Here is a 22,388-nt window from a genome sequence, read left to right on the forward strand (position 1 = left end):
AAAAGAAGAACATTCTGAAAAAAAGAAGAATATTTAGAACATGAAAGTAAAATATTTAACTGCATAGTATTGTGTTATTTATATCTGAACTGACTTGAATAAAATACAGTATACAAAGTACAGAAAGATTCTTCAGCTGTGGATAGTATGAATTAAAATAAATTAGGAATTTTATTCTCAAATTTTAATTTTATGATAGAATAATACTTACATAATTGGCACCTTATAATGGGGAGATAATCCTAAGGTAATTTCCAATTACATAAGTATTATTCTAATCATAAAATTTAAATTTGAGAACAAATTTTCCCAATTTTGTCGAAACAAATCTCTCCGCAATGATGAAAGATAAATCTCAATTAAAATATTAAATAATTTATCTAAATTATAATAATCATAATATTCAAATATCGGATATCCAAATGTAATAAAAACATATTTATCAAAAAGTCCACATACCGCTTATCAAAATCAATCTTGTGTGCATAACATAATACAAACAGTATAAATATACAGTTGAATGTTCATGTTTAAAAATCCGATACGGATCGACTAAGGTATATTGTACTTTTGTTCAAGGACCAGTTGTACTTTTTTTCATGGAACAGGTATCATTTCGTACGTTTTGTTTTTATTATTGATTGATTAGATTGTGTTTCACTCATCTTCCCCTACTATTGGCTATTTCGTGGCAGTCAGTTTTGATTGGCGTAGGAAGCCAAAGTGCCTTGAAGGAACCACCATTTTTCGACAAGAAAACTGATGATCCAAGTTGATAAGATTGGAGTTCGACTGCGGAATACAAACTCACAACCACAGTTTTGACAGGCTAGTAATACAGTCGTTGGACTACTTAGACCACTCGGCCACCGAAGTCCCTCTTTATTTTATCGTCGACTGATAACTGATAACAGGAATAAGTAATAAACAAAAGATACTGACTACTTACACATGCTAAATGATTGCCAAGTTGTTTTTCCGGTGCAATGTGTACCCGTCGATGCAAATATGTAAGGTGTTAAAAGGTAAAAACTCCAACATATTTTTTTACTTTTAAAAATTTTCATAAAGATCATAAAAGAGTTAAGGCGTCAGGTTGTTGACAATTCTATTTTTTCTTTTTTTTTCATTTCCAAGGGGAAAGTTCCTTTAAAATAAGTTGATTGGCTCTGTTTATAAACCTATCGAATATATTGCTGGTATAAACCTTTGATTTAAACTTCATTAAATTCCGACAAGAAACGTTGGCTTTCGGAGTGCTACAGTGCAATTATCAATAATTAATTTTGGATGTAATATGTCTTCTGATTGTCTGAACGTCTTTTGTCTATCAGCTCATAGACACAATTTTGTCTTGTGACCGTGACGTCATGAACGTTTTTTCATGATTTTCTCCTTAAAAATGGAACTTAGAATTAAATTGTAAGGAAAGACTGTAATTTTGTCTGTCTATTCGAAATAACCTATAAAATATACTGAATGCACCACATGTTTGATGTTATTTCTTCATAGACAGAAAAAATATTGCAGTCATTTCTTAAATATAATCTGTTTTTCAAATAGACATAATTTCAGTTAAATTTTAATTATTTATCGGGATTGATTTACGAACTCGTCAAAGACATTACTGATTTCAACCCATAACAAAAAATTGCATGCACATTTTTCGAGAAATGTAAGCTTGAGAGAGCACACAATTCAATTTACCAGAGAATTTTTAAATTACTAAGGGCTTAACTCCTTTAATCTTATTGATTGGTATTAATGTACGAACTCGATTTCGTACAAGACATTGTTATACAAACCTTTGATATAAATTTCATAAAATTCTGGCAAGAATTATACGCATGATAGCGCTAAAAAAGGCCGTATGAACAGACAAGACGCCCGGTATTTCTATGTACCCCGCATAGCATTTCAATAGGAGACAGAAACAATTATTAAGACAGTACCAAAAAAACAACACATATTTTGAACAAATCATGTTTATGTTGATCCTTTGCATCATCAGCCCAAGCTCACACGGAAACAACAATAGCTTCAGACAAGGATGTTGCCGAACTGAAACATAAAATAAATAAGTGTGCACATGTACAATATGTGGTGTGCATTCAAAATTTAATCTTTCTATATTTAAGATATAAACTTGATGAAAATGCAAAACATAACATAGAAAACGAGAATGACATTTAAGCAATAAATGCGTCTTTTTGTAATTTTATTGGGCTATAAAAGTGTTGACCGAAGCTCATGTTGTATGATTCTAAAAATGTGTGCACGATCAACACTTTCACAACCCTATCAAATTACTACAATAAGCATTCATGTCTTATAATTACTTTTTTATGCTAATACCATGAAAAAAAAAAACGTTTTATCAAGTTTTTTCTTTTATTTACCTGTACACTTTTTGTTGAAGCATGTGTCATCACGAATGTAACATTTCATTTTGATATGAAGGTTAATTTTTGAATGACGCGCGCGATTGTTGTTAGCCAATCAAACTAACGAATTCTCGTGAAACATACATGTAATGTAATTATTTAAAATTGTTGACTTGATTTGGTTAATTCAACTTGTAAACAGACATTTAGTGCGTTATTATATCTTCTTTAATTTCTGTCCCATTCTTTCAAAAGTTGTGTGTTTTTGTTTGTGATTGCTTTTTTTTCTAAACCATGTATATAGCTTATTATGCGGTATGGGTTTTGCTCATTGTTGAAGATTTTACAGAGACCTACAGTTGCGAACTTCAACATCAGTTGGTCTCTAGTGGAGAGCTGTCTCATTGGCAATCATACAACATCGTCTTATTCTATTTTGATAATTATATTTAATAGTAAAATAATTCAAATTAGTGAGGGGTTAAAACAAGAATGAAAGCTACATAAAACGATAATTCAGTTCAGTCAGACATTATAATAAAATATTGCCATTTTTTCGTGTACAACAAATAATATCAAAGATCGCATAAATTTCATAGCAGTGACATTTATTATGTGCGCAAGTTTTTTATCACTGCGTGCGCATATAATCTTGATAATTTCCTGATTTAATTCATTTTTCTGGACATGTCTGCACATGGGGTGTAACATGTGGAGCAGGATCTGCTTACCCTTCTTGAGTAACTGAGATCACCTCCAGTTTTTGGTGGGGTTCGTGTTGTTCAGTCTTTAGTTGTTTATGTTGTGTTTTGTGTACTGTTATTTGTCTGTTTGTCTGTTTGTCTGTTGGTATTTTTCTTTTTCAGCCATGGCATTGTCAATTTATTTTCGACATATGAGTTTGAATGTCCCTTTGGTATCTTTACTTCTCTTTTGAAAATATATTACCTCAATGCCGAACTAGAAACACCATTTCTAGTCGACGCAGTATAAGGAGGTGATGCTGCTGCATTCTCCCAGATAACCTCACCACCACGTGTTTTGATCACACCGCTATGAACTCCGCTTCTACATACGGATGAACTCTAAAAAACATTAAGTTGAAACCTTCAATGAGGGTCTGGATGGGGAGTCCTTCATTTCTGTATTCTTTAATTTTTTTGTCCATTATTCTCTATTTTTTATATTTTAGCACCTCATTATTCTCTATATATAGATTCTTTATATTTTAGCATTTCATTATTCTCTTTTCTTTATATTTTAGCACCTCATTTTTCTCTATTCTTTGTATTTTTGTACATTTTTCTCTATTCTGTATATTTTTTGCCCATTATTCTCTATCTGTAAACCCCCAGCCACACCCTCATCAATAGCATTGTGCACAGAAATAAGACAATACGCATATGTTTTGTCACAAATAGCACGTGATTTGTCACAGTAAGCACATGCTGTGACACAATAAGCATTCATTATGCTATAGAAAACATTGGCTTTCTCACATTAAATATTAAATCAAAGAACAATTAAATTATTCAATGATACGCAAAAAGAGTTGTGTTATATACGTAAACATGATAGTACAAAATGAATACCCTTTTCACTTGGTTGTGTCACCAATATTTTTTACACCCCTTCTCCTTTACAATTTTTATTTGACCCAAGTTTTTGCAGAGATACTGATTTGTTTTTTAAGATGTTAGATGGTACTTTGTATATACTAGCTTTATTGTGATTAGCTCCTTGCTTTCTGCTATCTTTGGCCAATACAAATGATCATGAAAATGTATAGTTACAATTAACTGCAATTTTGTGATAAGCAACTGAGAAGCTCTGATCACTTAATATACGTATAATCACGTTTTACAAGAAGCTTAATTCCAGAAAGTTTTTATTCATCTTTACTGTTGAAGACCAGAACTGGGGTTACAATAGAGGAAAGCAAGTGCATCGGACATTCTGATTGGTCATTAATTAACGGAAATAGAAGTTCAATTTTTTTTTTAAATGATCAGATTTGATTGGCTAGATTATTTAACGTTTGTCTTACCACATCATATCTGCCAGTGCCATAAACAGGAGCTGACGCCAGTGGACAATCGTTCGGGCAATGTACTCTGAAAACATATATGCATATCGTACAGTAAATACTTTCTGTAAAAAGGGAATACATAACATAAACATGTAAACAAAATTGATTTTTCTGTCTTAATTGTGCATGTCTCAACCTGATCAATTCTAACATGTAGTAAAATTCTATATCACGGCTATGTGAAGTCAGTAATGTTTGGCCTGTAATAATCGCCAGCGTCTTAAAGTTCAGCATGATAACGTATCAAGTCTTCTCTTGGTAAGATTAAAAAAACAAAAGACATAAGATTTTGGATTGACCATTAATAAAACAAATGAAATCTTGTTAATTAGATTTTATTTAAATTTCAGACTCGTACATAACATTTTGCATCAGCAACCGAGTTTACACATATAATTATCACTTGAATAACATGTATTTAATCCTTAAAAATTCCAACTACGAAAGTAGTTTCGGGAACCCGTCTATGTAAGGGTAAACCAAGAAAAATAGTTCCGACGGACCAATCATATTCAAGTATTAAAAGACGTGCAAATCATATAAGAAATATTGCATTTAATCATATGTGAATCCTGTGTATTCTATTAATAAAACGGAAGCTATATGTAATTTGAGTCTGAGGACACATACAAATCTCAAAATTCAAAACCGACCTCAAATGAGAATTCAGGAGAATTTCGTCCAATTTGGTGCCATATTTTTCACAGACGATGTTAAAAAAGTTAAACGACGTAGTCATGGTAGTCAAATGATCAGAAAAGTTCACTTACATCAATAAAGAAAAGCAAAGTGTATCTTCAAAGTCAGCCTGGGCTACTGTGCATTTATTGACGACTTACGATCTTTTTAAACCATTTAATTTTCAATGTGTGTATGGAACGCCGGAACTCTCCTTCGGTATACGCAGTACATTTAAGGAATGACTGTAATATTTTTTCTGTCTATGAAGAAATAACATCAAAAATGTGGTGCACACTGAATAACCCGCGTAGCGGGTTATTTAAAAGTGTGCACCACATTTTTTAGGTTATTTCGAATAGACAGAAAAAATATTACAGTCAATCCTTATAATTTAATTCTAAATTCCATTTTTAAGGAGTACATTTTGAAAAGAACGTTGGTGACGTCACGGTCACATGACAAAATTATGTCTATGAGCTGATAGACAAAACACTCTCAGCCAATCAGAAGACGTGTTACATCCAAAACTAAATTATTTGATAATAGCTGCGGCGTTCCATAACTTGCTATAGAAAGTATAATATAACATGTTTAAGTTATCTCACCCACACATTAGCTCACATGGTAAAAACACAGAATCACAAGTAACTGTTCCCTTGTCTTCATAGACTGAAAACGAATCCAGTGATCAAAATTTAGCAATGTTGTCAAAATAAAAGCAACACAATATTTTAATTGTATTTAATTGCAGTAAGACGGTCATTGTAGTAGGCAGTAAAGATAAAATGCAGTGACAAATGATAATGTCATCTTACTTACTGATTATAAAGAAGAAAGTCCAAAATCAATCATAATTGGTATCAAATGTAATATGGACAAAATAAGTTTACAACCTTTTATATACAAATGATGCACGAGGAAAATTACATAACGTATATTCTATTAGTATAAACTAGAGTAGAGTATGGGTTTTGTTCTGTGTCTACGTTAGATAATCCTATGGGGGACAGGTATTCGTCTGCTTTTTGTCTTTTATTCTTCAAATAACGGTTCTAACATTCTCTATGAACAGTTAAAAAGGACATATATTTAAATATACATATGTACATATAAAAAAAATTAGCTAGGGGACATTGAAAACACACAAGTCGAATAGAAACTGACAATGTCATGACCACAAGCGTCGAAAAGTCAAACTGACAAGTCCATAAAACACTATATACAAAAACTAAAGACTGGGAAACACAAACCTAACCAAAAACTAGGGGTGATATTAGGTGTTCCGGAATGGTAACAGAAGGTGTGTGTATAGTAGCTATAATCATTTCCCTTTGCCATCTAGGGAAAACGTTCGTACTTAGAACATTGCATCAAAGTTAGTTCAACACTAGTCTCGAAAGAAGATGTAAAGTTAATTTGTTTCTAATTTTAAGACATACCTACAGCTGTTCTATTGGCAGAACCAAGATTGTTGGATGCAACACACATGTAATTCCCAAGGTCGTTAGGTGCCGATACACCGAGAACCAGTAGAGTTCTATCCGGAAGTATGATATGTTTACCGTCCTTGATAACTGGTGACCCGTTGTGATACCACTGAACGTTCAAAGGTGCTTCCCCAGTAGCCTGACAGTCGATTCCAAAGTTGGTTGTTGATTTGCTAACAGCAATGTGTTTTGTTTTTATCTTAACGACGGGTGATTCTAAAAATAGAAAAAAAAAAAAAAATATCTATTAAGTAGGACAACTAAACGATTTCTGATACGGTTTTTCAGATTTATAAAAAAGAAGATGTGGTATGATTGCCAATGAGACAACTCTCCACAAGAGACCAAATGACACAGAAATTAACAACTATAGGTTTAGATTTGCTTTTTTTATACAAAAATAACGTTTGTGTATGCAGATTATACCCAAATACGTATCTTAAGAGTTTATCATTATTTACTCTATAGCACTATTTGCAAACACATAGGTTCAATTTTTGAAGAGTTTATCTCACTCTAGAGCTATAAAAAAAGTTTAAAACTTTACTAAAATTAACTGTATCACAAACCTTCAGTTGTAACAATTTCTAAAAATATAAACAAATTATATATGCTTAAAGATGTCTCAAAATGGCAATCGTGGATTTATTTTTTGGATATTTTTGACTATTTTAAGTATTCAAAAACAAGAAACAACAACCAAATTTTTAACCATGGCCAAAAATCTTTTGGAAGTCAAGTTATGCTTAGTCTTTCAGACATACATGATATTCGATGCAAAACTATGAATAAAAGAAAACTGAAAGAATGTGCAAAATTGTTACAAAATTGTATTCAGTAGCAATGTACCACAGCGGTAAATATCTTTTGATTTTAGGGACATATTCATGTAAGTAAAATTGTTGAAAAAACTTTTAAATATATTATTTTGAATATTTTCTTTCAGAAACTTTCAGACTTTGATCCGATCCAAGCAGTGAAACAAATCAAAACAAAACGATTATAACTCCTAACAATAAGCTAGTTTTGAGAAATATTTTTGCTGCTTGAAGGACAAGAGTGTACATACCTTTTACTTGCAAAAGTACCGTGTATGTATCGGTTCCGAATACATTTGTAGCAGTACACTGGTATGGTCCTTGGTCTTTCTTCTCTACATCGATCATGACAAGATCTTTATCTTTGTTCTCAATAATATTATTAACGTTAGGCTGCAAAAGATAGGTCATGTGATTGAGATTGTTGACTGGTGGCAAAAAGAGAGGCGAAGGATACCAAAGGGACATTCAAACTCATAAGTCGAAAATAAACTGACAACGTCATGGCTAAAAAGGAAAAAGATAAATAGAAACAAAAACAGTACACGAAACAACATAGAAAATCAAAGACTGAGCAACACGAACCGCACTTAAAACTGGGGGTGATATCAGATGCTCCGGAAGGGTAGGCTCCACATATGGCACCCGTCGTGTTGACAAAAGATTGATCATGTGATTGATTATTGACTGGTGGCAAAAAGTTTAGGAATGTACAGACAATGTGTAAGTGTCTGGATGAGGGGTCCAGGTCCTTCATTTCTTCTTTGTTTTATCTTTTAGACCATTTTTCTATATTATTTATCTTTTCTTCCATTATTCTCTATCATTTTGATTTGAATACCATATTATTCTCTATACGTATTTTTTGGGGTCTATTTTCCTTTATTCTTTTGCCCTTTTTTCGTCACCTTGTCCATTATTATCTATTCTGTATCCATCCATGCCCGCATATTTATTATACGTCCTTTAAAACATCGTTCATTAAATAGAAGTAGGTGTTTTAAAAATAAAGTAATTAACTTAAAATATAGACACAAAAAAAGTTGTATTACATTCCTACTGACCCGCTTAAAGAGCAGATTTATGAACACATGGTAGAAATATGATATTATGAAGATCATGCTCTTTTGACGTTGTGTCAATGGAAATTCAAATATCCAATTGAGTGAATGAGAGGAGAGTTGGGAATATCAATGAGACAGAAACCTAACGACAATAATAATCAAAGATTTCTAGCGGTCAACATCAGACACGTGACTGTACAATATGTCAAGCTCTAAATCAACTCGAGTCTATATTCATATTTTTGCTTAAACAAGTCAGTTTATTTTGAAACTCAACGGTGTAGAACACGTGGTTAAGAAACTTATCGGTTGAGACCATGTGGTTGTTATGAAACTTATCGGTGGAGACCACGTGGTTGTTATGAAACTTACAGGTGGAGACCACTTGGTTGTTACGATACTTACCGGTGGAGACCACGTGGTTGTGGGCTTCGGCTCTCCTACAGCATTGCAGTGGAGTATTTTAGTTTCCCCAGCTATTGCAGTTATAACACTTGGCATTTGTACTTTGGGAGGGCCTTTAAAGTAACAATATATATTACTCATATTATTATTAAACTATATTCTTTTTTTTAAAGCCGTTTTTCTTAAATCGGTGCTATTTGGATTCGGTTATAACGTTTTCACAGTAAATTCACTTACGGTTAGCACTATTTTAGTAATAGTTTGACCAGTTCTGACTCCTGGTTCGTTATTCTACGATCAATCATATTTGAGACAGATTTATCCGTCTACTTTAGGAACAATTCCCCGTTTTGAATTATTATGGTGCTATATTTCCGCGAAGGTTTCTGTCATATTTAACCCATCAATAATATCCTCATATTACAACGATGATGTGTATTTCAATCTATGATTAGTATTAAGAAATCAAAAATTGCAGTTATTGCAAAAAAAAAAACAACAACCCAAAAATATCGATTAAATTAAAGGAGGATTAGCAAGTACTGTAATACTTAAGAAGCTGACATAATTTAATACGTATGATATCATTGATGTCTCACATTTAACATTATTATTTGGTTTTTTTTTTCAATAGGGAATAATAGACCAATACAAAAGAAAAATGGACAAAAAAAATAAAGAAAAGAGAAAAATGTGTCAAAATAATAAAGAATAGAGAATAATAGGGCAAAATAATATAAAGAAAAGAGAAAAATGGTTTAAAGATTATAAGCATAAACACCCTCCCCTTAAGGATGTACATCTCTAAGGAGCCAGAAATTTCTAGAATTAAACTTTTTTTCTTAACCTGATTTTTGGGTTTATATGACTGTAAAATCATAATTGGTGAAGAAAAAATCATATGGTGGTGCACTTCTTTTTTTGCTACAGCCATTTGAAAGTACCCAATTTTGATGATTTTCCCATTTTTCATCAATTTTTGGGCTATTATCATGAAAAAAATCACAGTTTCACAATTAAACGTTTTTTCATACTTTCATTTAAGATGAAGTGGACCAATCTGAATAAATTTAACTTAAAAAAACTATGGGCGGGTGTTAATATAAGAAAGATTTATAAAATTTTGTTGCTTTTGAGTGTCAAATTTACCATGTTGTCAATTTTGTAAATTTGGGATTTTTCTCTTTTTTTAGAACAAAAAGCATATTATTTCAACTTCTTTGTTATAAATGATTAGAAATGTACATATCTAAGAAACTTGAAAAGAAAAAAATGATATTGGATGTACATGTATCTGGTAAAATCATTTCTTGTGCCCCTCACCCATTTTCTCAACGTTTTGTCTAATGAGATTGACTTGATTGCTTATAGAATTTGAAAATTTTTTACTCAAAAACTACTTATTGTAAATACACAATTTTTTCACACAGTTAAGTTTGATTATAATTTTTTTTAAATTCATTGATATTTTCCACTTGTATCACATGATATGGAAATAATTCTAGAACGAGATTTCAACGAGACTGAAACGTCAGAAGAATACATCCTTAATCAGACCCTCTTATAAGATAGAATATATTTTACCTTTCGGAACAAAACATACCTTGAGTTATTAGGTAAGCCGACTTTGATAATGTCTCTACGCCATTGGTGGCTTCACATTCATATTTCCCGGAATCTCCTGCTAAGGCACTTATAATCTGTAGCTGTGATCCATCCGGTATACCATACACACCTTGTGTTACTGGTACCCTTTGCCCATTAGCTGCTATGTGGTACCAGCGAATTGTTGGTGTGGGATTCCCGCCAAATTTACATTCCATTTTTACCGGAAGTCCGGTAAGTATGGTGTGATTTTGAGGAATTTCTAATATTTTAATATGCTCTGAAATATGTTTTAAATCATGTCAATAAGTGATTAAGTGTATTTGTTTTAAACTCTTTAAAAGTACGAAAGAAGGGTCGATTGATTATTCACCGCATCTGAAAATACAACCGAATGTTGTGTCACTGTGTATGGTTGAACGTTTAGTCAATCGTTTCAATGGGAAATTTGAATCAAATTATTGATTAACAATCACAAATTTTCTGTCTATAGAGCTCGTTTTCCCAAGGTTCGATATAACTAATTCAAATAATTAATGAAAATTGTTTAATCTTGAATTAAGCAAAACAGAGTAACAGACCACACCCTATCCCCGGCTATCGGTACGGCAGATACAATAGGGTCTGTATTCCCTATTCAATATCAATAAAACCAACTGTGTTGGCTTTCCGTGAGGGTGTGGATGGGGGTTTACAGAATAGAGAATAATGGGGGGGGGGGATATAAAAAATAAAAATAGATAAAAAAAAAAGGACCATAAAAATAAAGAATGGAGAATAATGAGGTGCTAAAATATCAAGAATAGAGCATAATGGCGTGCTAAAATATAAAGAATAGAGAATAATGAGGTGCTAGAATATAAAAAATAGAGAATAATGGGCAAAAAGTATAAAGAATAGAAAAAAATGGCCGAAACAATTAAAAGAATACAGAAATGAAGGCCCCATCGAGACCCTCTTTCATATTCAGCTGATGTTTGCCTGTTTTACGATTTCCGTTGCAATACATGTACAAAGGAATTTGTAAACAAGTGCAGTAGATCTGTCATTTATTGCATCTGCCGTACCGATAGGCGGTAAAAGGGTATGCAAATTGTCAAAAAGTACAAAATATTGATCTTGTAAACAAATCCTAAAATTTAAATAGAAGTGTTAAACATGGTTACAGTTTTGAAATTAAATTGAATACAAATTCATTATCGACTCTTGCCCAATTGATATATGGGATTCTTACAATACGCATTGCAACTGGAAGGTTCCGTAACGAACACATGTCACTATAATAAATAATTACTTACTTACTTATTTTTGGAAAAAATGTGTTCAAGGAAAAATGAAGTTATTTTCTCCCTCGTTTCACTCCACCGAATATAAAGTTTTTCTTAACTAGATATCGTAGAAAAAAGCCAAACACATTATAGGGTTGTACGTTCGCTACAAGATCGTATTTAATATAACATATTTTAACATATCTATATACAATCAGCCATACAAAATGCATCAAAATCCACCATACACATGTCGATACGAAATGATAAAGAAACTTACAAGACGGTTATCTTGGGTGGGTGGCTGGGAATAGTATACCAAACTAACTACTTTGTCCTTACTATCTTGTAACGAACGCCGCATTGGTCAAGCGCGCCTTAAATTTTCTTTATATACTGACCGCCGAAATGTCCGTGCAGAAAGGAATTCAATGGGTATTACCCTATCTAATTTAAATATAGAAAACCGTTATGTGAAACATAGGTCCGTAAAGAAATGTAAAGAACAGTTGTATGGGCCAATAGATATCTTAGTAATTAAAAGTTAACAAGGGTAATGTTTATTTTTACGCCCATCAATAAATTGGTAAAACTTTGATTAAAAAAAAAAGAAAATCACACTTCATTTTTTTTGTGCGTCCGAAAAGCTTATCTGGCTTCACTTTCCCCATGAACGCTTAAGGGCATACGATACAGTTTTGATCTCACGGTATTTGTTTTTTTTTCGAAAATTTGTATAAAAGCTATTTTTCACTTAGTCAATTAAAATATGTAATAAATAATATACCTTCATGTGGTACCTTTAGAGATTAATGGTGTATGGTGTCGAAATTTAAGGCATTTGCTCAGTACAGACAAACATAACAGTTTGACGTCGCGAAAAATATCATTTTACGTTAGCAACGTCATTACCTCCCTTGTATCTGAATCGGTATGCCCTTGATATTGAAATAAAGATGCAGAAAGTTGAAAATGAATAAAAAGTGACCTAAAATAAAACATGACCCATAAAGAATACCCAAATTCATCTTACGTCGTACAGTGACCGATAGTTGTTAACTTTCACATCATCATTCGGTCTCTATTAAGGGATACTTATCTCATTGGCAATCATACCCCATGTTCTTATTTCTATATTTCCCCGAAGGAGTTGTAACCTTAGTTTCTTAATAATTTCTTTATCTATCAACAGGAAATATTACAATAGTATTTATAAATGATGTCTGTACCGAAGCACATACTATTGAGCAGATGATACATTGGGGACTTACAGTCTACCAGCAGTGGTATGGACCAAGTGCTAGTAAAACAAAATAAAAACTTCGTGCGTCTGAAGAGCTTTACTGGATTTTTAGAAGCTAATAATAATGATTACTTGGATATTAAATAAAAACAATGATAAATAAACGTTTACAAAAGAGTGTGGATGGGGTTTTACAGAATAAAGAATAATTGACAAAAAATATAAAAAATAGAGAGAAATGGGCCAAAAAACATGAATTATAGATAAGATGCTAAAATATAAGGAATAGAGAATAATGGGCAAAAAATAAAGATTAGCGAAAAATGGTATAAAAAATTAAAGAATACAGAAATGAAGGACCCCCATCAAGACTCTCTTACAAGGATGACGATTTTTGACTTTTTTGTTTCTTCTATTTAATCATGTTAAATACGTACTGAATACCTCTAAAACGGTCTGTTTACTAGAGGATCCGAGTGCATTTGTTGCTATGCAATTAAATATGGCAGAATCTGCCGTAGTCGCATTTGTAATGGTAATGACAGTTCCGTTCACCTGATATCTGCTGCCCAATGAATTTGGAGGTGGAGACCATGTGATCTTCGGAGTAGGTGAAGCGTTGACGTCACAGATGACTTTTAATGTTGAACCTTCTGTGACCTTTAATAGTTGGTTTGTATTCGAGAATGTTGGTTTTGCTAAATTGAATGGAACATATTATACTAAATATTCATATATTTGCATTCATTGAGCTTAAACAAAAAGATATTTCCCTTTTCAGATGCAAAACAAGTATACGAGCACAGAACAAAAGAGATATAACCCTTTTTGGACATTTCAACAGAATTATATTTTAATTTGAAATGTATGTGCATATTTTATTTATTTTTTTCACTACTTTTTTAAGTTAATGTAGTGTGTTGTCTTATTTCTTATTAGGATAAAAGTGTTCTTATCAAAACATAATTTGAACATTTAGCCATTTAACTTATTGTAATTTAAGCTGCCTCATAATTTACTTAGTTTTTTCTGCTTCAATGGATCATGATCGAAATGTATAAATATATTATTTTATACTTTACCTAAAACATCACAGCAGCTTGGTCCAGCAAATGACTTTACGTTTAATGGGGCTCCAGCAGGTCCCGGTGGTCCAGGGCTGCCATCTCGTCCCGGTGATCCAGGAAGACCGTCTCGTCCTGCTGGACCTTTCTGGCCAGGAAGCCCAATATCTCCTTTTGGACCAGGTGGTCCCGATGGACCATTCAAACCTGCCGGACCTTGAAGGCCAGGAAGCCCAATATCTCCTTTTGGACCAGGTTGTCCTGATGGACCATTCAAACCTGCCGGACCTTGATCACCTTTCAATCCTGATAATCCTATATCTCCTTTTGGACCACGTTGTCCTGATGGACCATTCAAACCTGCCGGACCTTGATCACCTTTCAATCCTGACAATCCTATGTCTCCTTTTGGACCAGGTTGTCCTGATGGACCATTCAAACCTGCCGGACCTTGATCACCTTTCAATCCTGACAATCCTATATCTCCTTTTGTGCCTGTTTGAAGTCGAGATAAATTTATTAATCTTTTGCAGTAATTGAAACAACCCGATACTCAGCAAGAACAGAATAACTACAGTTCAGTGGCGGATCCAGGGGGAGGAGGGGGTGGGGGTTCCGGGCGTTGGAACCCCCTTTTTTTACGATCTATGCTTTTGAAAGGGGATATATGGTTGGAAACCCCTTTATCCTTGGTTGGAACCCCCCTTTTAAAAATGACTGGATCCGCCCCTTAACTCAGTTTATCTTTCCCTGTGCGTTACAAATTGCATTCCATATTTTAGCCAAAGTATAATGTATTAATACTTAGTCATAGGCGATTCTTAAGGATATAGTAAGGTCAGGTTTAGGAATTTTTGTTAGATGTTCGGACTTCTTGGGTTTTCTCCTACGTTACAGGGTAAAACAGTTTGCCTCATATCACCCACTATTCTTTTCATATAAGACTTCAATAGCTCATAACAGGTCATTTACCAAAATTCAAGCAGATTCTGGATTTTTTTTTCTTTCGATTTGAGACCCAAATAATGCCAATGCTAAATAAAAGGTAAAAGTCCGAGTCAGCCTTTTCCCGCCTTTTTTTAATATCTCGAAAAGGAGTTCCATAACCTATAAATATTTTTAGCTTATTTTGTTCCTTAACTAATATTCTTCTGATTTAAAGTATCAATTTTAAATTCTAAGTTTTTTTAATTTCACTTTACTACATCCTTCATGAAACAGTTTTGAAATGTAACAAAAATGTATGCGCTACTGTGCTTATCCCTACTCGTAATCAAATAAAACAGAAACAGGAAGCAAGTTTTTAAGCTGATTCAACATGAAACATAAAAATTCAAAGTATCAGCAAAAAGGTAAGTATAACCCGCAATATTCGGGTTATATCTGTCCATATTCGGTTTATATTACATGTATCTGTCCATAATCAGGAGTCTGTAATTCAGTGATTGCCGTGTGTTGATGTATGTCATATTTGTTTCTTGTTTTTATATCAGACCGTAAATTTTCTCGTTTACATAGTTTTACATCTGTCATTTCGTAGCCTTTTACAGCTTCCTATGCGGTATCGTTATGTTCATTGTTGAAGGTAGTGCGGTGACCTGTAGGTCATGTGTGTCTCCTGGTGGAAAGTTTTCAGACGGACAAGGTGTTCGCAATATAGCCCCAAGTTCTAGATGTGGTATAATATAAACACAGAAAAGAAGCAGTACCATTAATTTTCGGCATATGTTTATAGTCATTATGGAGATATTAATCATATGAAATAAATTACAAAAGAGAGAAAACTGTTGAAATTACAATAGAATATATATATAAAATTTAAGGGCAAACTAGACAAAGTGATGCCCCCGCACTCCACCCTGAAGTAACTGTATTATAACAAAGTCAATGTAGGACTTTCTTTGAAATATTATTGTGTTTGGGAGACACAAATGATGTCCCCGCAGATGCAAAGTGTTATTTTAAAATACACAAAGTTGAGCATGGGAGCATATAGGTCTATGTTTCACTGAGTTATCCGGAAACGCTATGCACCTCTTATGCAAGTTTATACTTCAAAAATGTCAAAGTTCAACTATCTCCCAAAAGGGCAAATATTAATAAAAATCAAAACCCTGACCACATGCACACCTTCAATATATGTAAAAACTGACATCAAAGTGAAAACTTCCTAGCATTCAAACTGTATGAGGAGTTATGCGGAATAACTATATACCCATAATGGGACGAACGGACGGACAGGGGTAAAACAATATGCCCTCCAACTTTTAGTTGCGGGGGCATACAAAGAGATTTAAAAAACTGGAAACGATTATATGAATTTATATTCGATGACCACTTATCTACAATTTATCTTCCAAACCTTACTGACATGTCTTACTTCCTATACACTTGGAATATCATTGGCTATAAAAGCGAACATGTGTAGACCGTCTAAATTTAATATTTGGTCAGTGGGTGTGTTTTATTTTAATTTTGTAAAACGACTTGGCGTTGAATAAAAATCTGTAACGTTTTGCACGTTTAAAAATAAATGCAGAAAACACATTAACAGCTAACAAAATGTTATTGCTGACATTTGTTTTTGTATGGAGCAATGGAAGTAGGTTCTTATTATATTGAAGTCTTGATCACTTTTATAGGCCACATATTTAGATAGTCGTAATATTAATTCGTTACACAGTGTCTATAAATATTTTCAATAATCGTATTGTTCAAAAATGAATGTACAAGGTTTCATCGCCAGTACTGTTTAACTACGATTTTCTATACAACTATTTATAACTATCTATAAAGTTACAAACCTGGTAAGCCGATGGGACCTTGAACACCAGGATCACCTTTAGGCCCAGTTTCTCCTTTTTGTCCTGGTTTTCCATCGGGTCCTAATAAGTATGAAATATTTTATGATAACTACGTTATTAAACTTTCTAGGTTAAAAATAATTTACAACATTTTCACAAATGATTTTTTTTCGGGAGATTTGATAAAATAATCAATTTTGTTTTAACAAATATATATGTAGCGTTTGCGTGTGATTATTTTTAACATGTATAATTGTTGAGAAAAAATAACATTTTTGTCGGGCGGGAAATGTCTTCTTATTAAGGACTTCGCATAAAAAAAGTTATCAATTGTACTGTTTTTAAACGTAAAGTAACTTTCTGTCGAATGGGGCTTCAGCAATTATTTTCAATATTCTTGCAGGGCAAATACATATAATTTGAATCTAACAAGAAATTGACCCTACTAAGTTCCCAATAAATAGCAAACAGTTCCTAAATAGATTAATCTTTCCAGTACACATCTATCGCACAAAGAAAGGACTAAACTCATTTATCCAAACTTTTTCATACTTTTAACTTAAATGCTTCAGTTTATACATACTTTGTCCCTCCGTCACATCTCCCAAAGCCCAGTCACGTCATATAATTAAATCTACTCCCAAGAAAGAATGTTCAAATTTATGAGGATCTGGTTGGAGTCTACAAAAAGTGCAGAATAAACGGCTAAAAAAACGAGTGGAGAAAAATAGGCCAAAAAAATAAAGAATAGAGAATAATTGGGTGCTTAAATATAAAGATTAGAGAATAATGGGCAAAATGTAGAAAACATAGAAGAATGCCTGAAAAAAAATGAAAGAATACAAAATTGAACGACCCCGCCCCAATCCAGACCCTCTTTTATTGTTACCTACCTGGCATACACAGCTTGGTGTCATTAGCGCAGTATTTATCAAATAATGTTACCTGGAAAATAGCAATGCAAGTAAAGTATATATGGAATCGTTACTATTTTCTCGGAAAAGTAAGGTATTTATTTCCGGAAACGTAGACTTTTTTTTGCGGAAACGTCATCTTTTTTTTTCGGAAAAGTAATGCCAATTTGCGGAAACGTAAAACGCCGGTATATATACAAAATTAAATATTTGTAATTATGATTTTCATTGAACGAGCAGAGTTTAAGTTACTGTCCACTAAATTGTTCTTCAGCGAAGCTTCGATCATGGAAACTCAATACTGTGATACAATACAAATAAATGTCAATGGTATTTTTTTAATATATGGAAAATTAAAGTACCTCTGCGTTTGCTAACTGTTCGAATATTTTAGCCATCTCGTTCCCTGTTGACGTTTGACGCCCAGCTCTGGCATTTCCTTTAGTATGGTCCAGATACAATGCAAAGTCTTTGAGAATTTCTAGAGCTGTTTCTTGACATGTCACTCGTATTGATTGTGCCTTATAAAAAAGAGAAGTTGATCATTTCAAAATAGCAAATACGCTTCCCTCACACAAACACGCACATATCTAAAAATCACTCGTCTCTCTATCTCTATCTCACGCAGACATACTCTCTTTTCCGTACTTACATCAACACGCTAACGTATATCACAATTCACATGGTAACAGCATTCTTTCACTACGAGTTAAAGAAACAGATTCGGAGATTACACCGATAGAACAGTTATAAATTTCACAAGAACCTAAAATTCTTAGAGTTCATCATACTGCCTTTAACAATTTAAAAAAAAATATGTATTTTGTTCAAGACTAGTGATAAAATTACCAAATACGTTCAAAGACCTAAGATAGCATCATACTTTCAATGTACTTTAAACGGATAACAAATGTAAAGCAAGGAGCAAATTGTTTGTTATAAAATCGTTTCAGTATCAATACATTAAACTGTGGAAAGAAAATTGAAATTAACTTTTATGTAGGAAAATCGGTTTGAATAACAGGATGGATCCAGAATTCTAGGAAATGGGACGTTATTGTCGGTAATGGGAAAACTTAGCACCGAGACTGCGTGTCGAAAGATTTAATTTGACAATTTCATACAAAAAAAATCATTATGGTATTTTCCTATCAAAACGGATGGGGCATACGACATCTGCGCCCCTTATATGACTAAATCCGCCATTGCATACTAATGGCAAGTGTGGCTCTTCGTTCCTTGTCTCATTTCTGAAGTACTTTTGTATGTTTCGTATTTATTTGTATTAGTAGTGTTCCTTTGAAGATTGCATAAATAAAATATGTGTACACTAACATTTAATTTTGTATGTGTGCTACCTGGATAATAATACAAAATAAGTCATTGTCGTCCTGTGTACCAAAAGAAAGGACCATGGAGATATCAACTTAATCAAATGGTACCAAGATTTGTTTGCTTTTGTGTAATAGTACCCAGGGTAAATTGGAAAGAAGAAAAGTGCTCAGATCATAGAGAATTTAATATATTTCTAAGTTTTACCAATTCTAGGAATGAGGTTTTTAATATGCTTCGACTTGAAATTGTGTTCGATTGTTTTGACTGCACTGATGCAAGTGCAGGTTCGACATCATCAACTTAATTACCAGACAATTCCGAAAACAGCAATCTGGATACGCTTTTAAGTTCGGGTTAAACTGGTAAACAGCTTTCATTTCAATATGGTACTTTTCCGGTCACAAAACATACCAGGGTACGTTCTTATAGTACCCAGGACAACCGTGACCCGTTCAGCGATAGCAATATTCTTATTATTTTGTTAACTATCGGTTGAAAGAATATTTATCAATAAGATCGTAGAGCAGATAACAAAGTGATCACTAAAAAAAATTTTTGTTGCATGATAAGTTTGTTTCTATTTATCGGTATACAACAATTTATAAACAGCTAATATACTAAATTCATGGTTCACCTAACACACATACATGTACAAACATGACTTTTATGCGCCGGTAGTACCCACTTTCATTATTTAGTTGCAAATTGTTACCATAACTTACTCTGGTATTTTGATCCAGAGATCGCTTATGATTCTCATGTTTCCTTTCTACTGTATTCCGTAAGACATCAATGAATGATTCTGTCTGTAAAAAAGAACATATAGGATTGTTATTGTAACAGTAATTGATAACTCTAATGAAAAGATTGATACTTATTATTCGAGCGAGGTAAATAAACGAGGGTCTGGAATTGGGGGGGGGGGGGGGCTTTCAACTCTGTATTCTTTTAATTTTTTAGGCCATTTTTCTCTATTCTTTATAGATTTTTCCCATTATTCATTATTCTGTAAATTCTTGTTAAAAAATTACATTACCAAAGCAGTGGTCCCCTGTTCAATGGTACTTTTATGACGAACTGTTTACCAGCACTGGTACCGACCAAGGGATGTACTGACCCAGTGCTCAAGATGATAGACACCCAAATCAATGTATGAGGGTGTGGATGGGGGTTTACAGAAGAGAGAATAATGGGCAAAAAATATAAAGAATAGAGAATAATGGGCAAAAAGTATAAAATAGAGAAAAATAGCCTAAAAAATTAAAGAATACAGAAATGAAGGACCCCACCACACCCCGGCCCTCGTGTATACTATAAATTAATCTTAAAATTGCTTAAAAGAGAATTAACAGTTTTTGTAACCAGAATTTCAATCATAAAATAACTGTAGGGTCACCGTACATAATTTCGAGGAAAATGGGGTTCACAATTTAGTTTAATATAGATTGTATATATGTGTGGGACATTAATTCCTTTATGGATAAAACAAAGACTTTATGTTGAAATGTATTGGTTTTTTTTTGGTTAACATTTTGTAGATGAGTTCCATTCAGGATATTAAAAGAAATGAGTCTCCTTTACTGTTTTCTTGTTATTTCGCAAACAATAGTCTAAAATTTTGTTGATTTGCAGGACTGATTATTTATTATTAATATTTCCCTCAATTTAACATTTCTGTGATCGTCTAGAAATTCCTGAAGAAAGCATATATTCCCTTATTCACCCATGTCACTATTCTCAAAGCAAACATTATGAGTTATCATGGTTATAGGTTAAACTTTAAGTACAAAATTTGTGTAACCTTTTGATTTCTATCTTGGGTAAAGGTCTTTAAGTGTGTAACTCTTTCCATTCATAGAACATGATTATGGGTATACAAAATTATTAACCGTAATGAAAATTAATCCAATATACATGACTTTTAAAATATATAAACTTTATTCATAAACATTGTATGGGATGTATAAATAAACAGCCACGTCCGATGGCAATTTGGCCATTAAATACGATGCCCCGTGTATGAAGCGTACCACGGTCTCCTGCTGTGCACGTTTAATAATTCTATTAACGCTTTTCTAAGGAATCATAGTTGCCATACTACATATGTACTACAAAGAAAAAACCTGTTCCGACCTAACATACCATCTTTTCCTAGTCCATATGTCCTGCTATGAATCTTGGTTGACCCATATTTAACTACCTAGTACTTAGTGCTGCTCCGTCCTAAATTTGCATGAAATATTTGTCACAGGACGCTATGCAACCAAAAATCAGTTAATCACAATGAAAACGAATCGAAACCAGTACGTACAAATATAAATTGTACCAATATGAACCATAAGATATAAATCAAATATGTTAATCAAATCATCTCTTACATTCTGAAAACCTGTCTGCTCTTCCAAATCTTTTATCCTGCCAAACTGGTACACGGTCAATGTAACAAATGCTGACAGATGGAGAATAGAGACCAGAACTAAACTATAAACAACCAGTGAATTATTCTCCTTAGCTCCCTTCATTATGTAATGTCTGACCAAATCACATTTGGAGGAGTTGTGACCTGGTGAATTTTATGTTATCTTAAACTATATGATAAGGCAGACACTTTGAACTTAGGTTAGTGTGTGGTACTAAACGATAAATCTCATTCATGATTCCAACGTCATAACAACAGCTTAGTACTTATACATGTTAAATATAAGGATAATTATGATTTATATTTTTTTCTCTCAGAGGAATCGTTTGTTGGTTGTTGCAATATATGTGATATACAGAGCAAAAACGGAAAATGTATTTCCCATTTTGCAGATCGAAAACGTCATTTTGTTAACGTCTAAATCACGTGATCAAAAACGTCAAGTGGAGCTCTCCTCTGTCAATGGCTACTCGGCTGTTGATGTGGTCATTTTTAGAGATTTCTATTCTAACAACAGCTTAGTAATTAAAGATAAGGCTATCATTTATATATATATATATATATATATATATATATATATATATATACAAGTCTAAATTGAAAACGACGTTCAAACCTATGATTGCGTTGGATAAAAACCGCAATTTTTATACGTGTGCATGCAAAACAAATTTCTTGGTAGAGGGGTCTAAATACAGCACAAACAACATTTTCCAAAAGACCAAAAAAGTGAAAAAGTATATTTTAACAAAACGCATTTGACTAACAGGTCGAACAACTGATGTTCTTAAACCCTGCTGACTGCCAT

The 22,388-nt window shown here is 33.0% G+C and overlaps 1 protein-coding gene across 1 annotated transcript; it reads right to left on the reverse strand.

The window, feature by feature from the left end:
• Positions 1-1,975: 1,975 nt before the first annotated feature.
• On the reverse strand, positions 1,976-21,611 carry LOC127721686 (immunoglobulin superfamily member 10-like). The gene is made up of 15 exons (XM_052228487.1): positions 21,540-21,611; positions 19,884-19,967; positions 18,189-18,347; positions 17,806-17,857; positions 16,913-16,993; positions 14,127-14,603; positions 13,482-13,742; positions 10,532-10,813; positions 8,929-9,041; positions 7,711-7,852; positions 6,594-6,857; positions 5,760-5,823; positions 4,432-4,498; positions 3,333-3,469; positions 1,976-2,061 (listed from the first exon to the last, which is right to left on the reverse strand). The coding sequence occupies exons 3-15, from the start codon at positions 18,222-18,224 to the stop codon at positions 2,019-2,021; spliced, it is 2,019 nt and encodes a 672-aa protein (XP_052084447.1). The 5' UTR covers positions 18,225-18,347; positions 19,884-19,967; positions 21,540-21,611; the 3' UTR covers positions 1,976-2,018.
• Positions 21,612-22,388: the final 777 nt, after the last annotated feature.

The sequence above is a fragment of the Mytilus californianus genome, unplaced genomic scaffold (genome assembly GCF_021869535.1).
Source record: "Mytilus californianus isolate M0D057914Y unplaced genomic scaffold, xbMytCali1.0.p SCAF_12, whole genome shotgun sequence".
Taxonomy (NCBI): Eukaryota; Metazoa; Mollusca; class Bivalvia; order Mytilida; family Mytilidae; genus Mytilus; species Mytilus californianus.